The 27830-nt window shown below is 41.9% G+C and overlaps 1 protein-coding gene across 1 annotated transcript in view; it reads left to right on the top strand.

The window, feature by feature from the left end:
- The window catches only part of LOC6583459 (glucose transporter type 1), an 89228-nt gene that overhangs the window by 36270 nt on the left and 25128 nt on the right, over positions 1-27830 (top strand). The window contains 2 exon segments of the mRNA XM_044010114.1: positions 4720-4835; positions 24818-25261. Coding sequence (XP_043866049.1) covers positions 25252-25261 — 10 coding nt within the window. The 5' untranslated portion in view covers positions 4720-4835; positions 24818-25251.

The raw sequence follows: 27830 nt of genomic DNA, 5'->3' as shown, positions 1-27830 counted from the left end.
ATTGCTGTAGTCTATACAAAGTCGTTTATGAGCATACGCGATCTGATCAGGTAACCAAAGGATTTTAGAATAAACAAATATATCAAATAAATGTACTGTTATAGCGAATAAATGCTGAAAAGAAATCTCACTATCAACTTTCGGCTTAAGATTACAAATTTATATGCCGTTAAATCTCCATTATTTATGTATTTTTCAACTCAATTGCGTTATGTTGTTTGTGTCTTGTAAACTTTTTAATGAAACGAACTTACACAAACAGGTTATTGCCATAAACAGAGAAAACTGAGCTGCTTCATTGGATTTAAAACGAATTGTTGGCGGTTGGAATCAACATTGTATGAGTTTTCTCAAGCCAACCGCTCGACAGGTTAGTTGGGGCATCTCCAGCACTAATGAAGCAACTGCTGCCAGACCCGTTTGCATGGCAAATAAAATACGTACTATCTGCTGGTGAAAACAAGAAGTCCTGCAGCATTTTTACCATAGCGCAAGACGAACAATAAAAATTTACAACCAGCAAAACGAACCTACGAACAAAAGCAGGAAGAACTTCTCCTCCATCCAATGCACCGTCCCATAAACCAGAACCAAAACCACACGGAGCGGCAAATGAGAGGTTGGACGGGCAGCAGCAGCGGAGAGAGGGGCGAGTAGACACCCAAAAAAGGAACTCAATAAATTGTCATGCAGTAAAATGTAGTTTTGTGTAGTGTGGTACAAAAAAAGAAAAGAAAGCTAAAAGGACGAAGCCAACGACGGTTGAGGCCAAAGCGGGAAGCGCGACATTGTTTCAGCGGAACAACGCGACAACAAAAACAAAGAGCTGCAACAAGAGTGCAACTGTGGCAAACATAAAGGGGCACACGTAAAATGCCAAGACAGCGCCAAAGTGCAGGAGGCTAACCAATGCATATGCACACAAAAATATATATATGTATATGTATGTATATGTATATGCATATACATATGTATGTATGCCTAACAAATACATGCACAGATGTGCGACTGTGTGCCATCTGACCGAAAATCACATGTTTGGTTGTAAGGGAAGGATGTGATTCAAGTTGCAACAGCAACAACAACAACAACAACAGCAACAACAGCAACAGCAACAGCAATAACAACAACAACAACATGAGCACCGCCTGTGACATTTTGGCATTTGTACTGAGCAGCGCCAACTCCTGCTGCTACGTTGCTTGGCGCCCCAACCGCCTTCCTGTGCGGGGCTTGTCAACGTTGTCAGCGTTGCTGCTGTTGAATTTTTCATGCCCATTGCGCGACATAAACTTGGCCTGCCCCTAAATTAAGGCGGTTTCGCTTTATTGGCCAGCCAGCCTGCTGCCACTGCTGCTCTGCTGCTGCCTCTGCTGCTGCTGCTGCTCTGCTTGTTATTGTTGTAGTTTTGCTTGTTTTGCCGTTGCTGCTGTTGCGGCTTCATTTGGCTTTCACGTAAATGTTCGCTTAGCGTGGCCATGTAATTGAGAACTCTCCGTTCGCCCGTCTGTGCCTGCGCCACTGCCAGTGCCAGTGCCTGTGCCTTTTAAGTGTATTAATCCTTTTTATATGCGCACAAAACCACAAACGTAGTCGAACTTCAGATGCCGAATACACACACACACACACACACACAGATAATGGAATGAAATACACAAAAATTAAGTATACGTGGTGTATGCTCGCGTAATTCTCTTATTTGATGTCGGCTAAAATGGTGGCTCGTTTATTTGGCTAAAATTGCATTAAAGTTGCATAAGTGCACATGGTTTTAATATTTAATTTGGCAAAGAGCTTTCCAAACAGCGCCAGAATTCTTCACGCCGTTCACACTTTGCTCTCTCTCTCTCTCTTTCTCATTCTCTCTATCCCTCACTCTCTTCGTCCGAGCTGCTGTCCTGCCGCTATGCACTTAGCGCTTGCCTTTGTCCAACTCTGGGGCGATAACGTTGACATCCACGCTTAATAATATCCTCTTCGTCGTTTCCTAACGCCGAAAAACAAAAGCGCAGCAGCCAGCACAGCAGTACAGCGTCCGTCCTGCTCTCGTCCTGTTTTTCCAGGTCGTGATTTTTCCCCAGTTAAGCTCCGAAAAAAGCGCAGCGCGCAAATGGAGATAAAAATTTGCCATGCCAAGCTAAAGGAAACGACAAAAAATACAAAAAACTAAAAACCAACAACAGCCAAAGTGCAGCAAAAGTATTTACAAAGCGTTATCGTGATGCGACCCAAACAGCCTGAACTCTGAACTATCCCAACCAACCAACCAAGCAACCTGCCCCCACCGACCATGCCCACGACTCACGACCCACGACCCACGACCTGCTCCGGCTACGGCTCCGGCTCACTACCAACACGTTCGCCTATTTATTTATTTTTTCTGCTGCTGGCATCTGCTTCTCTAATTTCTGTTGCTCTGCACTTTATAAAAGAGTTAAATAAAAACGCGATATACTCGCAGCAAGCGGTGCGAAAAGCTAAATGGAAATATTGAAAGGATTTGTTATTTTATTAAACTACCCCAGCGAAGAAGAAGAACGGCCGAGTCAGACTTAACTTAAATGTAGCAAACACTTCAAGTGTAAAGAAATCAATTTCAGAATTTCTGCCAAAAGAAAGAACAAAGTTTTATACACTATTTTGTCTGCTTTACCATTTCAGGGCGACTTTACTGAATAATGCTTTTATTTTTATGGGATGAAATATTTCCAGATTAGTGCTTGTTATTTTTCAGAGAATTTAAACGAAACTGAAGTTAATGAAATACAATTTTTGTAAGCTATAAGAAACGAGCACCGTAAATAAGTTAGGGGAAACGGGATTTATTAAGTATCGTTATTGAAGATAAAGTTGAAGCGATTATTTTGTATATTCTAAAAGTCAAGACAAATTTTAAGTAAAAAACGCAGCTTAGTGTATAAAAGAGTTATTGCGTACAGTTAATGAAGATAAAGTTCAAGCGGACATTTTATATATAAATGGTGGGTATAAAAGAGTTATGGTAGATAGTATAACTATCTATGATGAAGTTTAATGGGATTTATCGTATATTTCAAGTCAAGTAAGGTGCAGTAGGTCTTATAAGTCTGAGACTTCTTTTAGTTCTGCTGCAGCAGCCACAAATTGTAAAATACGGATGGCTTAAGTAAAAATCTAGTCTTTAAACCCGAAATAGAAATTTTAGAGAATAAATGAGATGTTAGTAAAATTAGTTAGTTATTTGTTATTTATTTACATTTTACTAAGAACATCAACTGGCAAATGAGTCAAGATCTTAAGTTGTTTAGTCAATTAATAAAAAATATATACTTTTATTTTTAAGGAAATTTAATTCAAACTAAAATTTTTGAATATAACTTGTGATGATTATGGATATGGATAATGCTAAACGGCGGCAATGAGATATATTGTGTAGATACAGGGCAGTTCTAATTGGATATCTGATCTATTCTAGGTCAAGATCCGGTCAAGTAGGTCTGTTATCTGCCACAATACCTGGTCTGGCTGGCTGGCCTAACTAGACTGTTTGAGTGACAATCTAATCCCTTGAGATGTATTAAAGTCGGCGTAATGATGTTTGTGCTGTAGTTAAAACATAACATAGTTCATATATATACTACAACTTTTCTAGAGCAATCAAATCAACAGCTTTTTCAAATGCATTTGAAACTTGTCTCGGCGTCTTTCCAACTGGCTTTGAATACTCCACTCAGTATTCAGCAGCGGTGTCTGTAGCTTGTGCCATCCCCTCGGTGTGGCGCGCCTCATCTTCTATTCCATTTTACAATTTACGAGGTGGCAGCTCTTAAGTTTAAAGCTCGTCAAGCGCTCGGGCATTAAACTTCGTTGTTCGCAAAATAGTTTCGCATTTTTACAGCTCAATTAAGGCGCCAGCGCAGAGCCAATTAAAATGAGCAGACAGCCAGCTGATTAACCTTGTTACGGCCATGCATACAGCTACATATTCTGCAAATAGAGGCGTCTATTTGTCAGCCATAGGCGGCGCATGGAACTATGCAATGGCCAGCAGCAGGCCTTAAACCTTCGAGCAAGTGACCGTCGCGACGAGTCGCCAGGTCACGTTGTTGTTGTTGTTGCTGTTGTTGTTGTTATTGTTGTTGTTGTCCTCGTCGGCGGCGTCGTCGTGGCCATCGTGGTCGTAATGGTAGTTGTGCATGTGCGAGTGCAAACATGACGTCATTCGCACAGTGCCACGCCCACGCCATTCGCAATCGCCCAGCAAATGTTGGCACGGTAATTGTGTGCACTGCACCACGCTTCGGTTGGCAATATTGTTATGACCAAAAACCAGGTCACAAAGGACTTTAAACTACGCTCCGCCTACTCCTAACCACGCTCTCTCCCTCCGACTGTTGTTATTCGTTTTTCTTGGGCTCAGCTTTCAGCGCGAACGCGCGCGCATATTTTATTTGATTTATATAAAAAGAGAAGAACAATAGTGCATAATTTTTGTGAATTTACTTACTTTAAGAATTCGCGCTCGAGAATCCTTTGTATCCCACTTCGTTTTTTTTTTTTCATTTTTCATTTTTTGTTTTGGGCAGCTCAAGCCGCAAATGCAGCAAGTGCTGCAAGTGCTGCAACTGCAGCAACTGCTGGCTGCAGATTTCTCAGCTTTTCGCTATTTTGCATTTAATATTTATGCCGCATATCTCCACCCTGTTAACCCCCATCTTCTGGCTTTTGTGTACTTTGCAGGCATGCATCAAGCTCGAAGCGCTCAACTGCTCAACTCGTTGCGACTTGGCGACTTGGCTCAATCCCTGACCAGGCCGGGCCCGGCCATGGGCTGTTGAATAATTGATGCAGTTTTGGTAAGTGCATTTTGAGAGAGTTCTGTTCTGTAGCTCTTTAGTTCTTTAGTTCTTTAGTTTCGTGGCTGTAGCCTCAAATCGCTTGGCATTTCATTTAAATGCAAGCCGGGATCTCTCCCGTTAAGTCACAGCGTCTGACAAATGAAGTGTTCAAAGCGTACGAGGCGTTCGAAGCTTTCGAAGCGTTCGAGGCGTGGCACAATCCTCATGCATAAACCAATACGCGCTGCCGCTGCTGCTGCTGCTGTTGGTTGGGCCAACGGTAGCATTTACGCGCCGGATACGGAAATTGTACAACAACAACAACAAGAACAACAACAACGGTAACAGCAACAACAACAATGAACAGCAAAATAGCATCGAGGCCAACGAAAAAATGGCGTTAACAGCACCTTCACAAAGCCACCCATACACACAGCGCACACACTTGCACACACACACACACGCACACACACAAATGGGAGACAAGAACGCGCATTGCCACACATATTGTCCACTATTTTCACACATTTGAACGGCCATTTGAGGGCAGGGCGAGCGGCTGGGGCTGTAAAGCGAAGATTGGTGTCCATTATTTTGGGTCAACCTACGGCCATCTCTTTCTGGAGCGTCTCCTGGCTGTTGCCGTCTCGCTGCGCACTGGCTGCCAATGGCATCATCAGCTTGGCCATTGAGTTTGCCGGCGCAAAGTGTTCATGATTATGCAAATGGCTATGCGAGTATATTAAAAATTGAGTACTTCAAATTGCACTGCCCGAGACGGCTATAATAGGCGTAGATCTATAAATCTCCAGCCAGCTTAACAGGGGATAAGAATAAAACTTTAAAATAAAAATACCATGCATAAATATATATTTTATTCAATTCCAAGATTCACTACTGAATAAATATGTATATATATATACATATAAATAGATAAATCGTAAATAACTAATTATCTATATATGTATATATAAAGAAAGAAATATGTTTATGTAAAAGAAAAAAATATATAAGATATCAGCATAAAAAAAAAAGAATATAACTAATATTATATTTTATATGTATTCTTCTAAGTCAATAAATCAAATTGAAAAGGAATAGCCCTCCTCCATAACATCCATATCTATAAGAGCATAATGCAGCCATAGCCCGACTGATGTATATATTAATGGACAGCTATCAAACAGCAAATGCTCGCCAGCCAGCCACTTCAGCAAGAGGTTAACAATCAAAGTTCGATTTGTAGATGATAACGCTGCGTATACGCAACGTGAAATGGCCTGGGGCTATCTGTGCGCTCGAGCGGGTCGCGTAAGTCTGTGAGTGTATTGGCAGTTCGTGCACTAAAGTTTCTAAGGACGTTGTTTATGTATGCATTTGCTAGCTTTATCTTAATGCTGTCTAGATACAAAATTTTCGTCTCTGTTGCTGTAGCTGCTCCGCATTGGTCAGGGTCCTCGGCTTGTTGTTGTACAAGGCTTTTGCTGTTGTTGGCGCACTGCTTATCCTTATCCACAACATTGTCGACTTTCGTCATTGTTGTTGCTGTTGCCGTTGCTGTTGCCGTTGCCGTTGTCGTCGTCGTTGTCATCGTCTTTGCCTTTGCCTTTCGCCTTTGCCATTGCCATGCTTTTCCGCTCGTCGTTTGTTTTGTCATTCAATTCAATGAGGCTAATGTCCGTTGAGTTTTGCACCGCACCTACAGTTGAAGATACAGCCAGCTCAGCGCGTTGTTGCTGTGTTTGTTGTTGCTGCTGTTGTTATTGCCCTGTCTGGTTTGCTCCGGTCTGGCTGTGCTCTTGTGCGTCCATTGCTTCCCATGTTGCTGTTGAAGTGCCATTAAGTTTAGTTGTCACTTAGCCTCTTTGCTTTTATATGCCCGTTGCTGTCTGCCGTCCGTAGTCCGTTGTCCGCTGTCCGGCGTCCGTCAGCCGTCGCCCGTTGCACGTCGACTGCCGTCTGCTGTCCTAGTGCCAGTGCGACGCGTTGTTGTTATCCTTTTGGCTTCAACGTCTTAAGCGACTAATACCATGGCCATAAAAATGTCCAACTAATGCTTTAAAGTGTGCCAGCCAATGACAAAACCCAAGTCAAGTCAATTCGCCTCAGCCAAGGCAAGGCATGGCAAGGCAAGCCAAGCCACGACAAGTCGAGTCGAGATGAGAAGAGTCCTGTTTAGCGAACATCAAGGCTCATTCCGATTCTGATTGTAAACAGCTGCCGGCTTCCGTTATCGCAACGATTCGGCTTTTCATCGATCGTTTTGCGTGTTTCAGTTTGTTTGGATTGCAGCTTAAAGCTTTTGGCAACTTAACTCGTTTTCCTTTTCCTTTTTATTTCGATTTCTGTTCTCTCACTTTTGTCCAGCCTACAATTGCGTGTTAATTTTCACACAAACACCGACGAGCGCACACAGCGACGGACACAGTCGCTTTTATAGCGTACGCTGTTTGTGTTTTGTGGTTTTTATTTAAGCCGTTGCCTCAGCCAACGTTCCCAATTGCTGTTACTGCTCCTGCTACTCCTCCTACTCCTGCTACTCCTGCTACTCCTGCTGTTGCTTTTGCGAATCTCTTTTTGTCATGTTTGGCTTGGCACTTGTTTAAATATTTGCATTTTTATGGCGGAGCAGGACACGTTGAGCCTTTTGGTTCATTAGCAGATAGTCGTACGGCTGCTCTGGTTAACCGACATCCGATGGGGTCATGCTGCATACAGATCGACTCGCTTATGCGCCAGCTGTGCTAATTGTGTCACAGTTTCGTTCCAATGAAGTACATGCCATTCAATAAGCTTGGCTGCCGGAAAAGCGACTTGAAACTTGCTGCGAGAATGGAAAAACATTCGCAAATTTTTCGATCAACTTGCCGTGCCACGATTCCCGATAAACCGCCTCATGCTGCATATATTTCGGCAATCATGTAAACAAGCCGCGTCAATTTGTGTTTTTGTTGCAGTCAGCGGCGCCCGCCAGCGGCAGAGAACAACAAAACATCCTTACTTAAAAACATGTCAAAATTTGCAAACAGCAGCTGAAACACTTTACACTTTAATGGGCAGCTCGTAAGGCAGCTCGGCTGCTCGGCTGTTCGGCTGCTCGACTGCTCGACTGACGGAAAATGCATTAAAAATGCAGATACAGCTGCCGGTTGAAGGCGGCGTGCTACAGTCATGTGCAAATTTCAACTTGTCAATTTATGATTATGGCACCTCATGAACCGAAGCAAAATGTAAATTATACGCCAGCGACGAAATAAAACTCGAGCGAATAACAAGTGAAATTGCTGCCAAGTCAGCTTCTGTCAGTGTGTGTCTGTGTGTGTGTGTGTGTGTGTGTGTGTGTGTGTGTGTGTGCTGTTGGGTGCGGACTGCTAATTTAGTTTTTATTGTAGTTGCTTGTGGTAGTCGGCTGAATGTCTTCTTACCAGCCCCCAGCCGTCTGCCTTCCCGACTGGCTTGTTACTTTTAAAGGTTCTTAACGCTGAATTGACTAAACTCACACACACATACGCACACATACACACACAAACTGAGCTGTTATGTAAATTAGAATGAGTCGCTTGCCGCCCATCGGTGCTGCTTCATAATGTTGTTCAATCGACAGCCACCGCAGCGCAGGTGAACTGAAATAGTTGCTCAGCTCCTACGAACTACGAGCTACGACATGTTCAACACACGAAAATCAAATGTCCTCGGCAGGGGAAGCAACTCAATGTCAGATCAGAAATGTCAGGCCCGGTTACCAAGCTGTCAATTCGTTTGCATGCCAAGTCTCTTTGTGCAGACAAAACGTAATGATGTTCGGCTACGTTTATGAATCTGAATTTAATGCCGAATTTTAATGTGCATAATTTTGATAAAAATACATTTGTAGCCTTGCCTTGTCAGCATGAGTCAAATAGATATTTACTTGCAATGCTGTGATAAAATACGAATACTGCAAGATGAAATTATCATATTCAATATTGAATAGGTTTTAGGTTTCTGCTTGCACATGAGATCTATTGCATATAACATTTTTGTAAAGGTACGTAATATATCATATCATATTGAAAGCAGACAAAACATATCGGAAGGGAATCCCTAGACCAGTGACTCTAATTTTGTTGTGGAGGCTAACTTATCTATTTACTACAGTATGCACATACCTAGCCAGACTTTGAGAATCTAGTTGAGATATAGTTATTAAATTCAAGAAACAGCTGACTCAAATGGTGTGTGGATGTTTCCATATACGATAAAGCATTTGGATATATTGACAACAGTAATTATGTAAACTATATATAAATATTTAAAAATTGGAAATAAATAATCACTACAAAAATTTATATAAACTCAACATTAAATTGTATAACATTATTTCAGGCAATTTTATTTGATTTATTTAGAACATATATTAGTAATTGCCTTTCATTTTGAAATTGCAGTTCTTAAATTCTATACAGCGTTTGGTAAACTTTGGTCTCGTTACACAGCGCGCAAAAAAAGTTTCGTTCGATTTCACGCTCGCATTTTACAATGTTGCGGCTTTCAATTTAATAGTAAAGCCATCTAAAATTCCATTTCGGAATACACTTGCAGCCAGCTAAACCTTCAAAACAATGAAAATGAAGTTGCGAGTTGTTATTGCTGCTGTTGTTGGGCGGCGGAAATGTAAATGAATCTGATTGTGAGCTTCTACGGGCGAATCGCATATAGTGCATGGCCTACACACACACACAGGTACACACATGCATGCACACCTGTATGTGAGGCATAAAATTTGATTGTGATTGAAAAGTGTAGCCTACTTTCGGGCCGGCGCATATAAAATGCATGTAATCAAGCGAAATGGCAATGTACTGCCATCGAGGGGCAATCGTGACGGCTGCCGGCGGACGTTCGACGGCTCATGGGTGACGGGTGGCGGGAGTCGGCGGGGGGCATCGGGACAGAGTGCATTTGTGCACGTTAGCTACCGCATGGGCCGCTGCTGGTTGCCCGCGCCCGCGCCCGCGCCGCTTGGCCAGCACAATAATTGAAATTTGATTTGATTAGTTTGCATTTCGATTTTATGCAGGCTTCAGTTTCATTTCGCTACAATCAGTGTTCGTGTGTGTGTGTGTGTGTGTGTGTGTGTGGGTATTGCAGAATCAAAATGATATATTAATTTCGTTTTTGCGTGCTTAATTGCAGCGCCTTGGTCAAATCCCTTTTTAATTAAGCTCCTTACAAATCGACCTGAATTGTCTGTCCCTTTTTTTGTATCATTTAACAATTAATGAAAACCGCCAGGACGCCAATATAATTGAACTATTTGGTTTTCATAATTGAAATTATGCGCATACAATTCAATAATTATTACCTGGAGACAAAGCGTGACAGAAAGAGTGAAATAAGTAAAGAAAGAGAGGGGACTGAAGGCAGTGAGAGAGGGAGAGAGAGAGAGAGATAATCAAAGGGGGAGAAACCGCTGCTAACGTGTCCTGTGCCTTCTGCGGCAGCACTCAGTGGTATGTAAAAAATTTAATTAAGTAACTTATTGTTATTATTTGCATTCCCTTCTGTTGCTGCCTTTGTGGTCCTCGGCCGGCCAGGGCAAGATATTCCGCTGCATATTTCTGTCGATTTTCTTTTGTGTGACGCAATAATTAAATAAATATTTGCACACGGCAAAAACAGTACAACAACAAATGAATAAAAATAATAATAATGCATAGTATAAAAAGAAGAAATAACATTTATGATATTGTCAATATTGAAAAAGTGTAGGAACTCCGCTCTTAATGGAATCGTTGCGGTGGGAGCGATGTGAATTGATGATGCCCACCATATTGATAAACAGTAAATGGAAGATTGGAAAATGATGAAAAATGCGCTGCACTTTCCGCACCTTTTTGTGTGGCCAAGTGGAAAGAAGAAAGAGGAAAAAGCAAAGAAAAAATAAAAAGCAAAAAAATAGGATGAAGAAAACGCACAAAGATTGTCGAAGAATTTTCTTTTATATGAATTATGACATCAGCTCGTGGACGCAGCTGGGGCGCGAACAGGAACGGGAAGAGGAACAGGACGGAAAAGTCAAAGCTGTGAATTAAAATAAAGTAAAAAGAGGATTGACTGAGAGAATAAAAGCCATGCTGACTAAGTAATAAATAGTTCTCCTGATAGTTCTTCTTCTTCTTACGAATTGCAAGTCGAACAATTTTTAATTCAAACAATAAGAAACGTTGAATATTGCCATCGACTCTGAGTGGAGTGGAACTTCTTTGAATAGAACCGCAAATTATGTGTACTTCCATCTACTTCGCTTCATTCTGTAAAGATAATAACGGTAACTTTTTAATATATTCAATCAGCTCTGGCTTGATGGACTTGGAGATGAATACTTCTTATGTAAATATGGGAGAGTGACATGCTTGGGCACAAAGTTTCAAATAAGTTTGAATCGCCATCGCCTATCTTTTTTCCAAGTTATTCCAATTTCAGTTTCCTTGCTTTGCAACAATTTTCACTTTCGCTGGCATTTTACTTTGTGCTAGATATGCAAATTCCTAAGATACTCAGAGCCGCTTCTCATGCCATATACGCACATCTCTTTACTTTCCGCCTAGTAAGATATTCACGAATGCTCTACTTTGCGTGGCATTCGTATGTTTAGATACTCTATTAAAGGGCACTACGGACTTATTGAGAGGCTGAGAAAAACTTAAATCAATCAAGTTCAAGTCTTTGTTTCTTGTATCAATAAATAATATTTTACATCATTAAATAATGCGAATACTTTATTATCATGTATCATGTTTATCATGTATTACATGAGGTAATCCTACTTGTCCGATCTTTATCTCTTACAGATTTTTAATAAAATCATTTAAGAGGCGTTTTCTATTGATCACATAATATTTGTTCTGCCAAGGGACATTAAAGCTTCGGTGCAGCTGCGGCATATCCTTTCTTGGCTGCTTTCTTTACCGACAACATAATAATAAGTTTTGCCTTTTTCTCTTGCTGGCCCTTCGTTTCTGTTGTTGTTGTTGTTGTTGTTCTTTGCATTGCGGGCAACACTTTCAAAGGGCAACCTGCATCTGCCATTTGCTGTTGTCGTTGTTATTGTTGCTGTTGCTGTTGTTGTTGTTACTGCTGGTGCTGCTGCTTCTGCGGTATTGAGCGCAAAAGTTTACTGAACGCAAAAGAAAAAAAAATGAAAAGCATATTACGCACTCACACAGACACACTCTGGCAATGGCCATAAGAACTTTCATGCATGTGTGTGTGTGTGTGCTCTCATGTGTGTGCGTGTGTGAATGCGAGTTGTACTATTTACGCCGCCTTCGCTGTCGACTCCTTTGGCGCTTTATGGCGGCGACTGCGACCGTTTGCAGCGTGTCCTTACACACACTTTAAATTATTTATTTTTACACTTTGCTGTTACACATTTAAAGCTGTGTGCGTGCGCATACGATTGCGCTCATCCATGTGTGTGTGTGTGTGTGTGTGTAGCTGTGCGAGCTGGCGATGTTTTTTAATACACTTGGCAAGCAACGCTATGCAGGCTTCGGCCTGCTCCAACAACGACCGTAGAAGACAAAGAACAGGGACCGCTCTTTATATTTACACAATTTCGCTCTCGCTCTCTCACTTTCTCAGTTTCGGGCTAGCTCTCTCTCTCTCTCTCTCTCTCTTTCTCTCTGTGCCGTATCCCTGTCTCTCTCGTCGTTCACAGTTTCGCTCGCGCTGACTGGCTTTTCTTTTCAAAACTTGTAAATTATTTGCCTTTTGCCTTATTCCTTACACATACGCGCACAAATTGTCTTGAGTTTATGTGTTAAACTTTACATCTCATGTTTGGCCGTGGACGGACTCGCTCTGGGTGCGGGTGGCGAGCCTTGTGTCCTGTTCTGCTAGCCATTGTAGGATGCGGCCATGTGGGCGTCATTGTATCTGTGGCCTGTGCGCCTGCATGGCATGTAAATGATATCGTTCCTTCTGGCCACGTCCATATCCACATCTACATCTACATCCACATCCACATCCACATTCACATCCACTACTACATCTACATCCATGTCCTTGTCGTCCTTGCTCACGTCACCAACGGCGACGTCGCTTTATTGCTCGCTTTTGTTGAAGCTGCCTGCCTGCTGCCGTTAAACAAATGAACAACATAAATAATTGCAAAGGCTCGCACTTACACGCACACACATACATGCACATGTAATCGCACACGTATGCAAAGTGGGGTAAATCGCAGCATTTGCTGCATACTTAGAGGCGCTGCACGCGCCAACAAATCTGTTGAGCTGTTCAGCCTTGCCTGCCTCCGCTTCGAAGCAAGATTAATGAGCGATGGACTAAAAGCTATTCAAAGTCAGCTGCCAATGCGAATTCCCATCTGCGGCAGCACAAGCAACGACAACTCGTAGCCCCCCCTAATTACTTATTTGATGCAATCCATAAACGTCGCCTATCAATGAGCCACCTCCGCAGGTGTGCCGGCCACTCGAATCACTCAACTAATTGCTGCCGCACGCTCAACAGGCACTAAGCCGCCTCAACAATCCGCTCATCCAGCTCGACCAGTTGCGCCTATTAATGCTGCCACCGCTGTTAATTGTTGTTTCACCTGTCGTGTCGAATAACAAGTTGCACAACCGCCCCCGCCCACCCACTAATTGCGGCTATATGTTTGCATCTCAATATACAAATGCGATTACATTAAGCAGCTTGTCCCTCGTCCGCTCCAATTGGAAACGAACTGCACAACAAAGCCTTGCAACACCTCAGAATGCGATTTAAGTACATTCGCCAGATCAAATTTCAGCTGTAAGTCTCGATTCAAACTTTTCTATATTGCATTAAACAAGTGTTCTACTGATTCAAGAGGAAGGGGAAAATAAATGATAACAGCATCACCTATAGCATCTTTGGAAATGAACAGTAGAAAGCCCAATTAAAATTATTCTTAAGCACCTTATCTAACTTGAGTCAAAGTAAAGTTGAATGTGAATAGACAAACGTAAATAGCTCAGAGTGAGAGAACAGACTGTTTAGATAGCTCAAACGATAACCTTAATTTAAATCTATACATAGAAGCTTCTCGGAAATGCTGTTTGGAACAGGTTTTGTCAATAAAAAAATACGGCTTTGAAGTCGGTTTAAGCGGTTGCCCTTACAGCTTACAAAAAACCCACTAAACAGAGAGTTGTTTTACTTAATCATTTGCTTATTTCTATTAGTATTAATTGTTGTTTTTATATGCTTTTGAATATGACTGTTATTTTGAGCTATGCCGCATACACATATTAAATTACTATAAATTCCAATTGCTACTCAGCTTTCGCTTTAGCTTTAGCTCAGTGACGATTATCGTTTCTGTTTTGCTTCTTCACTTTCGTACATATTCCCGCAATAACCACAACAACAACAACAACAACGGCATCAGCTCCGGTCCAGCAGGTTTTGTTGTTGTTGATGTTGCTTTGTTTTATTCAGCAATGCACTAGCCACGCTGTCGTGCGCCCAACATTCACTTCTGCCTTTGTCGCTCTTTCTCTCTCTCTTTGTCTCTCTCTCAACACCACAGCTGCTCGCGCTCTCGCTCTCTTCGCGGCTGATCTGCCACGCTGACTTTCAGCGATAAGGCCGACGCCGCAGTCTGATCGTGAACTTCACTGTATTCGGGCGTTGCTTTGCGTGTCTCTGGCGAAGAGTTGTGAAACCTAATTGTGAGTTGGCTCTATAATATATCTGGGTGAGAAATCGCTGATTGTGGATCGTCTTATGCTCGGTGTTATCGACGTGTGTAAGCACCTTAACAGCCCCAATTCGGGTCTCGAGTGTGCTATAAACTATAATTAAGTACGTGCGTGCCCTCAACCCGCAGTCGCGTTCGACTCTGCCCATTTAAATCAATACAAGAAAAAATTACCGCACTGGTTTCTTTATCGCCATCGCATTATTTGCCTTTGTTTTAAAAACATAAATGAATATAAATTCACGCCAGGTTGGACTTAATATTTCGATAGCATTAATCTTATTTCATTCCTGTTCATTTTCGCTCGCTGTCGTTGCTCTCCTGCGCCGGCACTTGCTTCCCCTTTCCCATCGCGCCCCCCTTGGCCCGGGCTCCACGTCAAGGTACATGTCCCAAGACCGGGAGAGCAACAACAAAATACATGACACGATAAAGCAATAAAGCGAAAATTGCAACAAGTTTCGCCGTTCCGTTACGTCTGATGGCTTTCGGTGCAGTTTGCACAGCTTGTCGCTTAAACACAATTCGATTTAAAATTAATTTTAAACAGAATAAAATAAACATGCAGCCCGTGCAAGTGTGACAAGCAACAGCAGCAACAACCTCAACTCAATTAAATCGTTCGCCGAATTGTCGCTGCAAAAACAAGATGCAAAAAATACATATACACCCATCATATATATATATTTGTATATACAAATGTATTTGTATATATACTATAAACATGCACGAAATCAAGCAGCAATAACAATACAAATGATGCTGCTTACCTCTCAATAAACATTTTCCAGTTTTTTGTACGCGCATTCATTTATTTATCCACGACTCTCAATTTATTTATTGTGATTATATTGTTATTTATTAACATCTGTCGAGGTTGTTGTTGCTGTTGTTATTGTTGTTGCTGTTGCTGGCGGTGTTTTTCCCTTTTACTTACTTTTCTTGTATTTATGGAATGTTTTTCATCTTTGTGCAATATTCGCTGCATTTATTGTTACTGCCAATTTGCTGTTTATGATTTTTATAGCACTTCCACGCGACTAAACAAATACCATAAAATTCGTACATAAATCTATTATGAAGCAATCGCAATACGCTCAACTTTACCATTGTTCACTTGCCTCTATTAACTGACTTTTTATGACGAGCTCTAAAAATTCGACAGACGGCGAGCACGTGCAAAATGAATATGAGCAAAACATAGATAGCTGTGGCTGTATTCCATACAGAAATGACATCAGAGTCGGGTTTAATTGAACTTGTTTTACAAATCGAGACAGTACTATTTCGAACACCTGATTGCGAGAAAAACATTGTCACGTGAGTGGCCAAGAAGAACGGATACAAGCCATAAAAACTACATACATACTGTATCATTTTCATTCAGAATTGAGTTTCAATGCAATATTAATCACTATGTTTAGTTGTTGCACTTATAGCCAAAAATCACTTTATCCCATATGTACAACCAAACTCAAGTATAAATGGAAAAATTACACAATTAAAACCATTTATGGTAATCGGAAATAACTTGACTCATATTTATTTACCTCAAACTCGAAGATGTGTATAGATTTTGTTGCTGTGGCTCGACTTTAAAAAGCAAATGCTTTTCAATTTTAATAAATCAATAGAGAATATTGACAGTAAATTAGTCATTGGGGTTTGAGTTTATAGCACCCTGCCAAATTATGGCATTTGTAGACAATAGTAATTCTCTTTGGCTCTGTAGAAAATGATTCGCTGTAGCAGCAGTTCTGCTGAGTAGATTTGCAATGGTTTTGGTTGAATGTTTCAATTTTCCACAGTCGGAATTGTCTGCCATCGCAGCACATCTCTTTCGCTTCGTTATTGAACTTGAAAGCACAGCGTCGGTACTCCCAACACCTCTATCTTGCCAATGACAATATATCGAATAAAGTGTAATCAACAGCTACATAGATTGGAATGGAATGCAAGCCGATTGTATTACTGGGCTATAACTGTATTTTGGGCTCATGTAAAAAGCTACAACACATGAAGCAGAAGTTTGGATTACATGCACACAATCATGACTGTAGAGAATAAGTTTTATGTCAGAGACTGACTGAAAGGCTTTTTTTTAAATTTTGTTTATATTCCGAAAATTTAATTCAACATAAACTAAAGGCAAAAGCAATTCGTTGTTTAATTTTTTATTCTTACGTGATTATCAAAAAAGTTCTCATCTCTGAAACTTTAATAAACAGATTGGGTGAACTACAGCTATAATATCAGAAAGCATTCGGCGAATCCTTGACGTAGAGAATTTATGACAGGGTGATTAAATTTAGAAAGTCTGAAATATTAATATAACTTTACAACTAAAAGAGATATACTAGCATTGATTTCAAATATACTTAAGACCGAACCTACCTAAAGAAATAAAGTAATAACAAGTAAGAAGGCTCCAGTCGAGACTGCTCGACTAGGAGATACCCTGAACCCTCCAAGCTGATATTCTACTCATTCTGCACTTCTTTTACGCACACATGCATACACATGCATCCACACGCACGAATAATCACGCGCTCTGCTGACTGCGGAGTTAGCGACTGCGCTTGGGCTGCGCTGCAGGCTGGGCAGTATTATGAGAATTTATTAGTTTAATAATTTCTCTTGTAGTAGGACTACTAAGACTTCATAAAACTTTCAGAGCGTGATCATATAGTTAGATTTAAAGCACAAGTCTTTAGTACTTAAAATAAGATTTTTACAAGTTATTGGCGATGGAGGCGTGTTATCAAAAATCAATAAATTACGAAATCTTTGTATTCATCAAATGTATATACACAGTAAATCTGAAGTCTCTGGGTCTAAAAGAGTTCAAATTAGGCGGAAAAACAAAGTAAATTTTTCGATTATTCTCGATAAAAAAGTTATGGGTTGAGTTATCGAAAAATTATGATAAATTTATACTGCGTATGTCTTACACGATTCTACATGCAAAATTTCTCTCTCTAGCTCTCTAGCTCTTATAATTTCTTACATACACAAGATATAATTTTCACAAAACCATTATACCATGATTTCCCATTTTCAATGGGATTCTTAATTTTGATTCATTTTGATTTCATTTTTCGCTAATTTTTTTTGTGTACCAAAAACTTTGTAAAATCTATAAACTTTTAAGCAAAAAGTACATTATTCGATTTCGATCAAATTATGACTCAAGAGAGATAGAACGGGAGAGAGAGAGAGTAAAAGATAGAGACAGAGAGAGACACATAGAGAGAGAGGTTCGATAGGACTCCACTTCAAAACAGATATATTTATTTTTTGACAGCTCCAACAGAGCGTAAAACAACAACAGAATCCTAAAAACGGTTCTTCAAGCGAAACAAGCAATATTACAATCTAATCACAGACGCAACTACAGCTACAATATCACTTACTCTTATTGCATGGTGTTCAGATAGCTGCTTCCATGTTAGATAAAGCAACACGGGAAAAGCTCTGCGTATAACTTCGGTATTTGTTGAACTATTAGTTTAAGATATGTTATTATATAGTTATATGTAGCACTATCTGATATAGTGAAAATAGTTTTAAACAATACTTGTTATATAGGCCTCATTTCAAACTATCTCACATGCAGATTTTTATTGCAAGCAATGAACGGAAATTAATTTAAACGAATCGAAGCTCAGTGGAAGTTTTTGTCAATTGTGGTTAGCTGTGACACATTTCGGCAAATTCTATTTGAATACTTGCCAGTTGTCACGCAATTTGAGACACATCAGCAACCACTGCCGTCAATCAAGGCAGCCCGGCTCGAAAACTCGTACATTACCAGAAACCAGCACCACATTAACCAGGCTCCTAATTTATAGCTAATCATCACATACATTTACCTGCGGAGCCTGCCCCGGATGAAAAGTTTAAGCCGCAGTGTAACTAAATCCCTTGGGCAGGGGACGAACAGGCGAATAGGCGAAGAGGCGAAGAGGCGGGGGCCAGGCAGCACGCGTCATCCGCTAAAAGTCAAATTAAATATCTATTTTTGGGCCACATGTATAAAAATGTAAATTGCTGGTGGATTGGTGGCAGCAGAGGCGCAGGAGCGCAGGCATCCTCGCTGAAGGATGTTGCGGGCTGGCGTTGTTAATTATTCCCATGAACTTGATAGTTTCCCATCAAAAGGTAGCAGAAGCGACTAATGAAAATTCAAATTAATATGAATATGCAAATGTGAAAATGAGAAAATTTCCCCAAAAATACGTGTACATGAGTGTGTGCCTCTGTGTGCGCTTGTGTGTGTGTCTCTCGATGTGCGTGCGTATTTCAGTGCTTTTAATTATTGTTGTTTGCATTTCAGTCGAAATGCCGCAAATTAGTAATGTTGCCGAGTCGTATCAGGCCGACGCTGCACCGTGCCTATAAATTTAATTGCCACTGCTCCGGCTTACAGTTCGTAGTTAGCAATTAGCATCCGGAACCGCTAGCTGTGCCTCGACTAGCTATGGAAATTGGAATGGAAATGGAAATGGATTGTGCGATACAACGCATAACAAAGTGTCGATGCGATTGCTGTCGCAGCTGCGCGAATGAGGCGCGAAATTGAATCAGTGACTGAAATTGTTGCAACATTAGAGATGAGCCAACATTCATCATGGAGCAGGCAGCACTCAGGCAGGCTAATGTTAGCATATGAATGACGCCTGTGCCCCCGCCAACTGCAGCTGGGTAAGCAACCTGATGCCTCGAGCTTGGCTCCGACGCTGGCTAATGATGCGCATGATGTGCGCCATTGTCATTGTCATCATCTTGGCGGCTGCTGCATGTGGCAGTGGCAGTGGCAGTGGCAGGAGCAGCTGCCGCCAGAACGTCAACTTCGTCTTCATCAGTGGCATCTGCGGCATCAGTGGCTGCCTTGACGACTCTGTTGCACATGCAGCACGGCGTTGTTGGACGGCCTCCAACAGAGCTGCACTGCATGAAATTAATATTAATCGCAGCAATGCATTTAAGCCGCATTTAGACGATTTGCCAGCCTTATCCCGGCGCTTTTTCATTTCACAGCCTTTGTGCGCGCTTTGTTTATTGTGTGATTTTTATTTATTGTTTTGCGGTCGCGCGGTTATTAAAATGCCGCTGGCAATTTGTAATCATTAGAGCCGCCCGTGGTGGATTATAGTGGCTCGGTGGTTACACAAAACCACTCTGCGCCTCCTCCAGGCAATTTGGCGTCGCTTTGTTGCTTTGACTTTGACTGCAACTGTGATTATAACTATGGCCGTGACTGTGGCTGTGGCTGGGTCTGTGGCTGTGGCTGTGGCAGTGGCAGTGGCAGTGGCTGACAAAAGTCGCTGACATTTTAGCCAACTAATATCCATGCAGTTATGCAAATCACACACACACAGGCTAGAGGCGACTGCCATTTTCACGTCTACCGACTGCAGCTCCTTCAGCCATCAACGTCATCATCGTTTTTGTTTCCGCTCGCCGTGTTGTAGTTGTCGTGGTAAAATCTAAGTGGCCACTTGACTAAATTAATATGACACTGCTGGAAGTGGCCCGCACTTGTCAATGCGAACTTGCCCTTTGCCTTTACCCTGCCCTGCCCCGCTCCGCCACGCCATGAGCCATTGCCTGCTGTGCGCTGCGGCTTCGCCTTCTGCTGGCTCTCCTTATCGTCTTTTGGCCAACAATATGAATAATTATGACGTCAAACTGTCAGTTGATTTGCATGCTCCACTCTGGTGACTGGCTTCCAGCTGCCGAAGACTACCAGGCCCTGCATGCCAATGGCTTAAACGGAGCACCTTACGGCCTTACGCTTCAGGCAATTGCAACGAGACTGACAATCGACAGGAGGCGACACAGAATATTCCAGCAGAATGTGTGTAATTTTAAGGGAGATGACTGAATAAGCAACAATACAAAATATTTTATACTCCAGATTTCCTAAAAATTTGCATACTCTTTCAAATCACAAAATACTCTTTCCACTCAATCTACTTCATATTGTGATCATACGTCTTTGGCTGATGAATCGTTGAGGAAGGAGAAGCCGAATCGTTGAAATTGTTTTATTTTTGCTGAAGTACTTAGTCCACATTGATTTAGAAAGATGGGCTTATGAGCTGTTGGCTAGGTATATAGCGAAACTATATCATAATATTATTATCAGCACTATTATCAAAGTACATATCGAGTATCAAAGCGAATACATAGCGATATTAATAATCATTAAGTCACAAGCTAATCAAATAACAAACAAATTAATACAAAAATATATTAAAGAGTAAAACAATTAAATAAAAATATAAATGTGTTTATAAATAAATAATTCATTCAATGAAAATACGAAAAAAGCAAAAACTTTCTTAGTCCTCACTCATTGAGATTAAAAACGAGACAAAGTTAAGTAAGCAGCTTACACTAAAGTATTTTACGCTTATGCTTTCCCTGTATTTGCATTAGATATTTCTGTCTCATTATTCATTAAAGTTAAATTTTAAATAAATTCAAAAGTTGCTCAAAGTAAAGACTTTTAAAGTCGCTAACTACTTATATAGTGGATAATATTAATACTAATATCTACAGCTCAGGCAGTCCCATTCAACTGCATTCCTTTCTTTCATCTAATATGCTAAATATAGCCATACATTTCTGTTGAAAGGAAACATGTCCTAAATAAAATCAAACACATACTTGCCCCGTTCGAGCGCAGCATGCCACACGTAGCCATATTTAATTTCCCAATGGCTGAGCTGGCTAACGCACACGCTGGCATCTCTGATGGCAGCCTACAAGCTGGCATGTCAGTGCCAACTCAGAATCCAAACTGTTTGCAGGTTGTCGCCTGTTGGTTTTTTCTCTCTTTTTTTTTTTTTTTTTTTGTATATACCTTTTTTTAGTTTAGCTCGCTTTTTGCTGCGGCATATGTCACACTTGGCGCGCAGTTTGTGGCCAGGCCAGGGCTATGAAAATAACCATAAGGCAATTGCCCAGGCTGCTTGCAGCCTTCATGGCAGAGCCTCCTGCCCGCTCAGATCCCCAGACTCCACGCCCAGTGTTTGTGGCACTCATAAGCCTTGAATGCTAAATGTCAAAGTTACTCCTTGGCGTAACATTCGACACATTGGGGCGTTGAGGTGTGCATACGTGTGTGCGTGTGCGTATGTGTGTGCGTGTGAGTGTGAGTGTTCGTAATGGCTGCCTGACTGACTACAAACCGCCTCCCGCGCCCCACCTTCAGTCCAGTCCACTGACTTCAGCCTCATCATCCCGCCAGCTTTGCCAGCCTGCCTGGTTGCTCTTGGATTACATTACACTAAGTTCTGTGCAAACACAGTTGGCGCAGTTCATTAACATGTTACATGGACATGCAGACCCTGAGCTATAGCACTGCCTGGATTCGGGGCAGTTAGAGTCGGAGTTGGAGTTGAGTTTAGTTCGCTCTACTTTGAACGAGACTCTTTGGGGTTTGTTTGTTTGTGCAAATGTAGGCGTAAGCAAAATATGCATGTAAGTCTCTCAATGCCTGCTTGTATCTGTGTGTGTGTGTGTGTGTGAGTGTGTGGGTGTTTGTATGTGCTCGGATGTATGCTTTATGCCATTTTCCACACACGTTCAACGCCCAAATCGCTCAACGCTGATGCGGAAGTGTTGCCTGGGCGCCCACTTCAAACAACTAGAACGACTCAAAGCTCAAAGCTTCAAATATGGCCACCATATGAATATAAAAATGAATGTGTATGAATACTTGGCTGTTTAAGAGTCAATGTGTCTGTGTGCGCGCGTGTGTGTGTCTGTGTGTGGCTGAGGTTTCTGCCTAAGCTGCGTATTAAACGTAAAATATAAATAATTAACAGCACACTGAGAGGCGGGAGCGAGGCTGTCGCACAGAAGAAAAGAAAAGTCGGTGCGGTTAGCACTCCTCGTTGCAATTGACGCCCGACGCGGGACGGGACAGTCTTCTCTAATTAGGCGCACTCTGAGTGCAGTCGTGTGGCTAATCAATGAGGACACTGAGAATGGATCGGGGTCATGGGCTGGGTTGGGTTTGGTTTCGCTTGGTTTCGTTTGGTTTGGTTGGACTGAAACCAATCTGCACAATGCTCCACTTAATTTACAGTTTTAATGCGTTTTGCGACTGGTTGTTGTTGGCGCAGCAAAGTAGATTTAGCCGAATTCAAGCCGAGCACACAGAGCCCTAACAGCTAGCAAACAAACTAGCAAATAAGCAGGGCATAAGGACAGATGGGCGGACGAGCGGAGAGATAGGCAGATGGATGGTAACAAGCGGAGGCTAATTCATTTGTTGGCTTCCGTGCACAAAACCAGCAGCCGTTGCATACTTTGCGGCGCAAACAAAACCAAGGCACCAGAGGCAACCACAGCCATTGCCACAATCGCAGTCGCAGTCGCAGTCGCCGTCGCAGTTGCCATTGCAAGCAGCATCCATTCTGTGGTAAATGCAGCACTCGTATGCGGAGCCGCACGTCAATGAGTCCCCGAAACAAAAGCCAAAAAACTGCATATATAGACACATATAGTAGTCGCAGCAATACCCTGGTGAGCTCTGCTCGGACTATTTGGCCGGGCTGAGCCTGGCCAGAGGCAGGCCGGAGTCTGGCCGTAAAACTCAGAGCAATTCGTTTTAATGAATCCATCCACATGCAGACATGGGCGGTCGTCCGGGCCAGTCAGCTCGTCAGAGCAGCTGATTGTATCAACTTCCTAAGTGGATTTTGCAGTCCAACTGGCATTACGCCTCTTGGCCGCAGGTAATTTCGTATGAATGAAAAGCAAAAGTCGGCACGGGCCACATCACAGCCATTCGCTAGCTCTCTATCTCCCTCGCTCTCTCTCTCTCTCGCTCTCTCTCTCTCTCGCCTTTCTCTCTCTGTACTTCTGTCTTACTCTTCTCCTCCGTCAATCTCTCACCAACAATTTATTTGTCGCTTGCTGTCTGCATTGTTGCAGCTGAGGCAGGTTTGAGCTTACTTATTCATGCCATAGCCTATGCATATGAGCAGCTCTTGGCTCTGATTCTGTGACATTTTATGTATATGCGCTGCTGTGGGCCAGCTCCTGCCGCTCTGCTTCAATACCATTCGTTCAGTCCTAGCTCCGCCATCCTTGGCTGCCAGCTTCGATCCCCAGGACCCGCCAGTTATGATTTTTGTTGCAGCAACTTTTTCGACTTTCTTCGTGGCAGCAATTCCCCGATCCAGCTGCAACCCCAATCCTTTTGCTGTGCTCAGCGGTGCACTCGGTGCAGCTTTTCACACTCATGCATTATTAAGCGGTATTTGGCCGTTCTCAGTCACTAACACCGACTTTTCCGGCAAAAGACTGCGACGTTTCCCATTCACAGTTATTTTCAGCAAGTCGAAATAGTTTCTCATGCAATTTTTATGATTCGACTTGGGAGTTGTATTGCCAAATTGCATTAGATGAAAAATGCGAGCTGCCTTTCAAATGAGCAGCTCTGAGGAAATTGGCATCAGCGAATTCAGATAGAAACACCTATGAATATAATGTTTATTTTAATGTGTAATCCAATATATGTTGATGATGTTCTGCAATAGTCTGCCAACAATCGCAAATAACATATTTATTTTTGAATATGAAATAGTATATGTCAATGATCTATCTCAATGATCTACCACTAATTATTAATATAATACTTATTTTAATTAGTATATATTATTATTTTAATATTATGTTGAGGATCTATGCGATATTATATATACTATTTATTTCATTCTGGAACTCAGCATTTCATTGCTCTTCAACTACAGGGTATTTGAGAGTGTTGGCGCGATGTGTGCCGATATTTGAATGCAGCCGGGCGTAAATCTCATTCTTTTGGGATAACAAACCATGACAGCTTAGCAAAGCCAACAGCCAACTTTAAATTGGGGACTCAGCAAAAACTGAATTTCAATTAGCTATTATGAAATGCCGCATATGAAATTAGTTGTAATGAATATAACTCGCTGCGCAGCACACACCTTCCGCTCCACTCAGCTGCTGCTGTTGCCTGGCTAATGGAAGCTGGCTATTAGTTTATGAATTACGTAAGCCTTTAGCTGCAGCGACTCTCCTTTTCTCTCTTTTTTTTTTTTAATTTAAAAACGCATTTATAGTGTGCGCATTTCACTTAGTTTTTATGTATTACGTTAAACAGCTTTAGACACTCAACTGGGCTAGGGTTCTTTTACGAGTACACATGGTGACTCTCTCTCTCTATCTTACACTACTTACGCATCTATCTCTTTTACTCTCGTTGCAGCTCTCCGGTACAGAGGAACGACAAACGGCAAAACTAATTTATGGCATTAAAAATGCATATTTTCTAGCAGTGCGTTGCCAGTTTTTATCATTTGCCAAGTGCGAAAGGCGTGAGCCACGGCAGCAGCCGCTTTCCGTTGCGGCGCTCTCTGACTGCGTGTTCGCGTTGGTGTTCGTGTGTGTGTCTGTGTGCGTGCGTGCAGTTTATGCGATCTACGAGCAGCTCAGCAGCTAAAATTGGATTCGACTGGCACAAAGCAGCATTAGAGCAACTGAGCCTGAAAATTTCCCCAGCCCCCCACAGCCCACGCCCGCTGCTTTAGCCGCTTCTTCGGCATCGTCTTCATCAACATCATTATCATCAACTGCAGCAGCAGCAGCGTCGCATGATAATTCACTGCTCTGGCCCTGGACTGGCAACGAAATGGCTTTCCTATGTGCAACGGTGAGTAAAATTTACTCCAGCGAAATTAAATAAATATCATGTTCTAAAACAGCTATACAAAAATCAAAAGCTTTAACAATTTAGGTAAAATACTTTTTTTAAAGGAATCAGGAATCATTAAAGGAACCCTGATTTTCCATTTGCAATCGAATTTGTATTAACTGCATCCGAATGCTGACTTGACCTGGGCAAAGTGTGTGAGATTTACTCCAGCTCAAGACGGTCTCCATGTTTGGATTGTGAAATATTATGATTTTAGTTATTATTATTCTTCTTAGTTTATATTTATATATGAGAGATTTTATTTCGGATATCGCCATATTCAGTAGAACTTTAAGCTCTGGCGAATTATTCTTAATATTCCTGTTTCATATGTACACCTTATACGATGTGGCAATGGCCATAACCAAGCTATAACAAGTTGTACTTCCAGCTGTGTTATTTTTTCTTCTTCCTCCTTTTTATCGTTAAACGTGCCGTTTCTCTGATATACATATTTCGCATTAAACACTCTGTCAATATGGCTGGCACCCGTTGACGGGCACTCAAGTAATTTTAATAATGTGCAAAATGTCCGCTCGTTCTGGCTAAAGTGTCAGATGAAGCGTTAAAGCGATATTTTCAGCGTATCTTTTTGATAGGAGCGTACGACTGGCGGCAGCGATTGCAGCTGCAGCGTTAACCACGTCCAGGCGACAGCATAATATTAATCATACGTCGCGTGTGCTGCAACTTAATGAATGTGATTTTTAAAACTCGTGTACATATATAGAGATGTATGTGGACAAATAAACAGCGCTGATAAAACGTGTAAACTTTGCCCAAACGAAACAAAAACCACCAAAAAAAAAAAAAAAACAACCAAGAGGACTGCAGTGCCAAGTCCATTACTGTGAGTGTGTGTGTGAGTGTGTTTACGTATGTATTAACAATTGTCCGCACTTCCGAGAGCCAGAGAGGAGAGTATAACAACAAGAAGTTGCCTGCCTGACCGAATCCAGATCCAGCGCCCATACGATGACGATGACGGCGTCGATGCTGAAAACCAATTCACATTTGCCAGCGCCAGCGCCAAGCCATCTTCAGTGCTTTGCTGTGCCGTCCGGCTAGTCTCTATCTCCGTCTGCGTCTCCGTCTCCGTCTTCGTCTGTTTTGATGCTGATTGTCAAGTGTCACCCACAGACACGTGCTTACACTGCATGACTCCGCTTGCATCGTTTCGTTTTTCTGGCACCCACTTGCAGTTGATGTGTCATGTGAGCACTGGCCAACGAGTCGAGCTGCAAACTCAAACTATATTAAATTTATACGGCATGCGTTGGCTTAAGCCAACGCAATAATATAGGATTTTGCGGTTGTGCTGACAATACGGCCGTAGCAGCAGTGGCGCATTCAAGTGCATTTGAGCGGCAATCATTTTTGCGGTTAACAAATACAAAAGCCCATTAATGAACACACCGACAACAACAGCAGCAACATCAGCAACAAGATGGCACACAATAACTAATAGAGCTGTGGTTGCACTCTGTGCAGGTGTGCGTGTGTGCGTGTGTGCGGATGTGCGGATGTGCGGATGCGTTTTGCAGTTGTCTATGTGCGGCTTTTGTTTCACTTAATCAAGCATATTTACTTGACAAGCGCTCAAGGCGAAAACTTCATGAGCTCTACAATTCCCTGCAATTGATTACCCAAAAACAACATTCACAAGTGAAAACTCAGCACAGCGAATGCAAATGCAGATTCAGTCCCGGGACAATACAAACTATAAACTATAACCAACTTCGAGGCCCCCGAAGCGCAACTTTCCATTGTAACTGACTGTTGAAGTGTGTGCATGAGTATGAGTGTGTGGAGGGGTCTGTGTGTGGGTGTGTGGACAGCGCTAGCTTGAGCTGTGGCGTTAGTTAATTGAATTTTAAATTATTCTTATCTCAAAAAATGGTTAGTTGCGCTCATGAATAAATCAGTTTTCAATTTTACTTGCTAATTTGATTGGAGACTGCCAGCGAGAGAAATAGCGCCCTGACCGAGCCGCAGAGAGCGGAGGGGGCGTGGTGAATGTGCGAGAAACTGAGAGAGATAACAAGCGCGAACTAGAGAATTGTGTGAGTGCATTGCTCAAGTTTTTAGACAAATCAAAAATTAAGCTAATAAAATGAACTGTCAGAAACTGCAGAAGTTAAGCGATGGCTTGTGAGAAACTTGAAACTTATTCATGTTAATTTGCAGAATGGGTTGACATTCCATTCCCGACAGCGTGATGAAAGCTTGAATATGAAATGCCAATTGAAAAAAGCTCAAGTTTATTCCAAATGCCCGAGGCGAATACATTTTACTGGCAGATAACGAGCTGTTGCCCCAAAGTTGCAAAGTTGAAAACTGAAGGAGCCCTGTTATTAAGGTGTAACTCAGCTGGACAATTTTCGTTACCTTACCAATACAGATGCACCCCTAACAAGTAAATACTGCTGCTCCAGATGCACATTTAAATTAACAGATAGCCTAAACTGAAGAGAGATAAGAGCATAGCTCTAGTGCCTTCTAATAAAAAAATATGTATATAAAAGAA

The sequence above is a fragment of the Drosophila mojavensis genome, unplaced genomic scaffold (assembly GCF_018153725.1).
Source record: "Drosophila mojavensis isolate 15081-1352.22 unplaced genomic scaffold, ASM1815372v1 contig_74, whole genome shotgun sequence".
In the NCBI taxonomy this organism is placed as follows: Eukaryota; Metazoa; Arthropoda; class Insecta; order Diptera; family Drosophilidae; genus Drosophila; species Drosophila mojavensis.
Note: the sequence above shows the minus strand (reverse complement) of the source record. Positions and strands in the feature narration are given on the sequence as shown.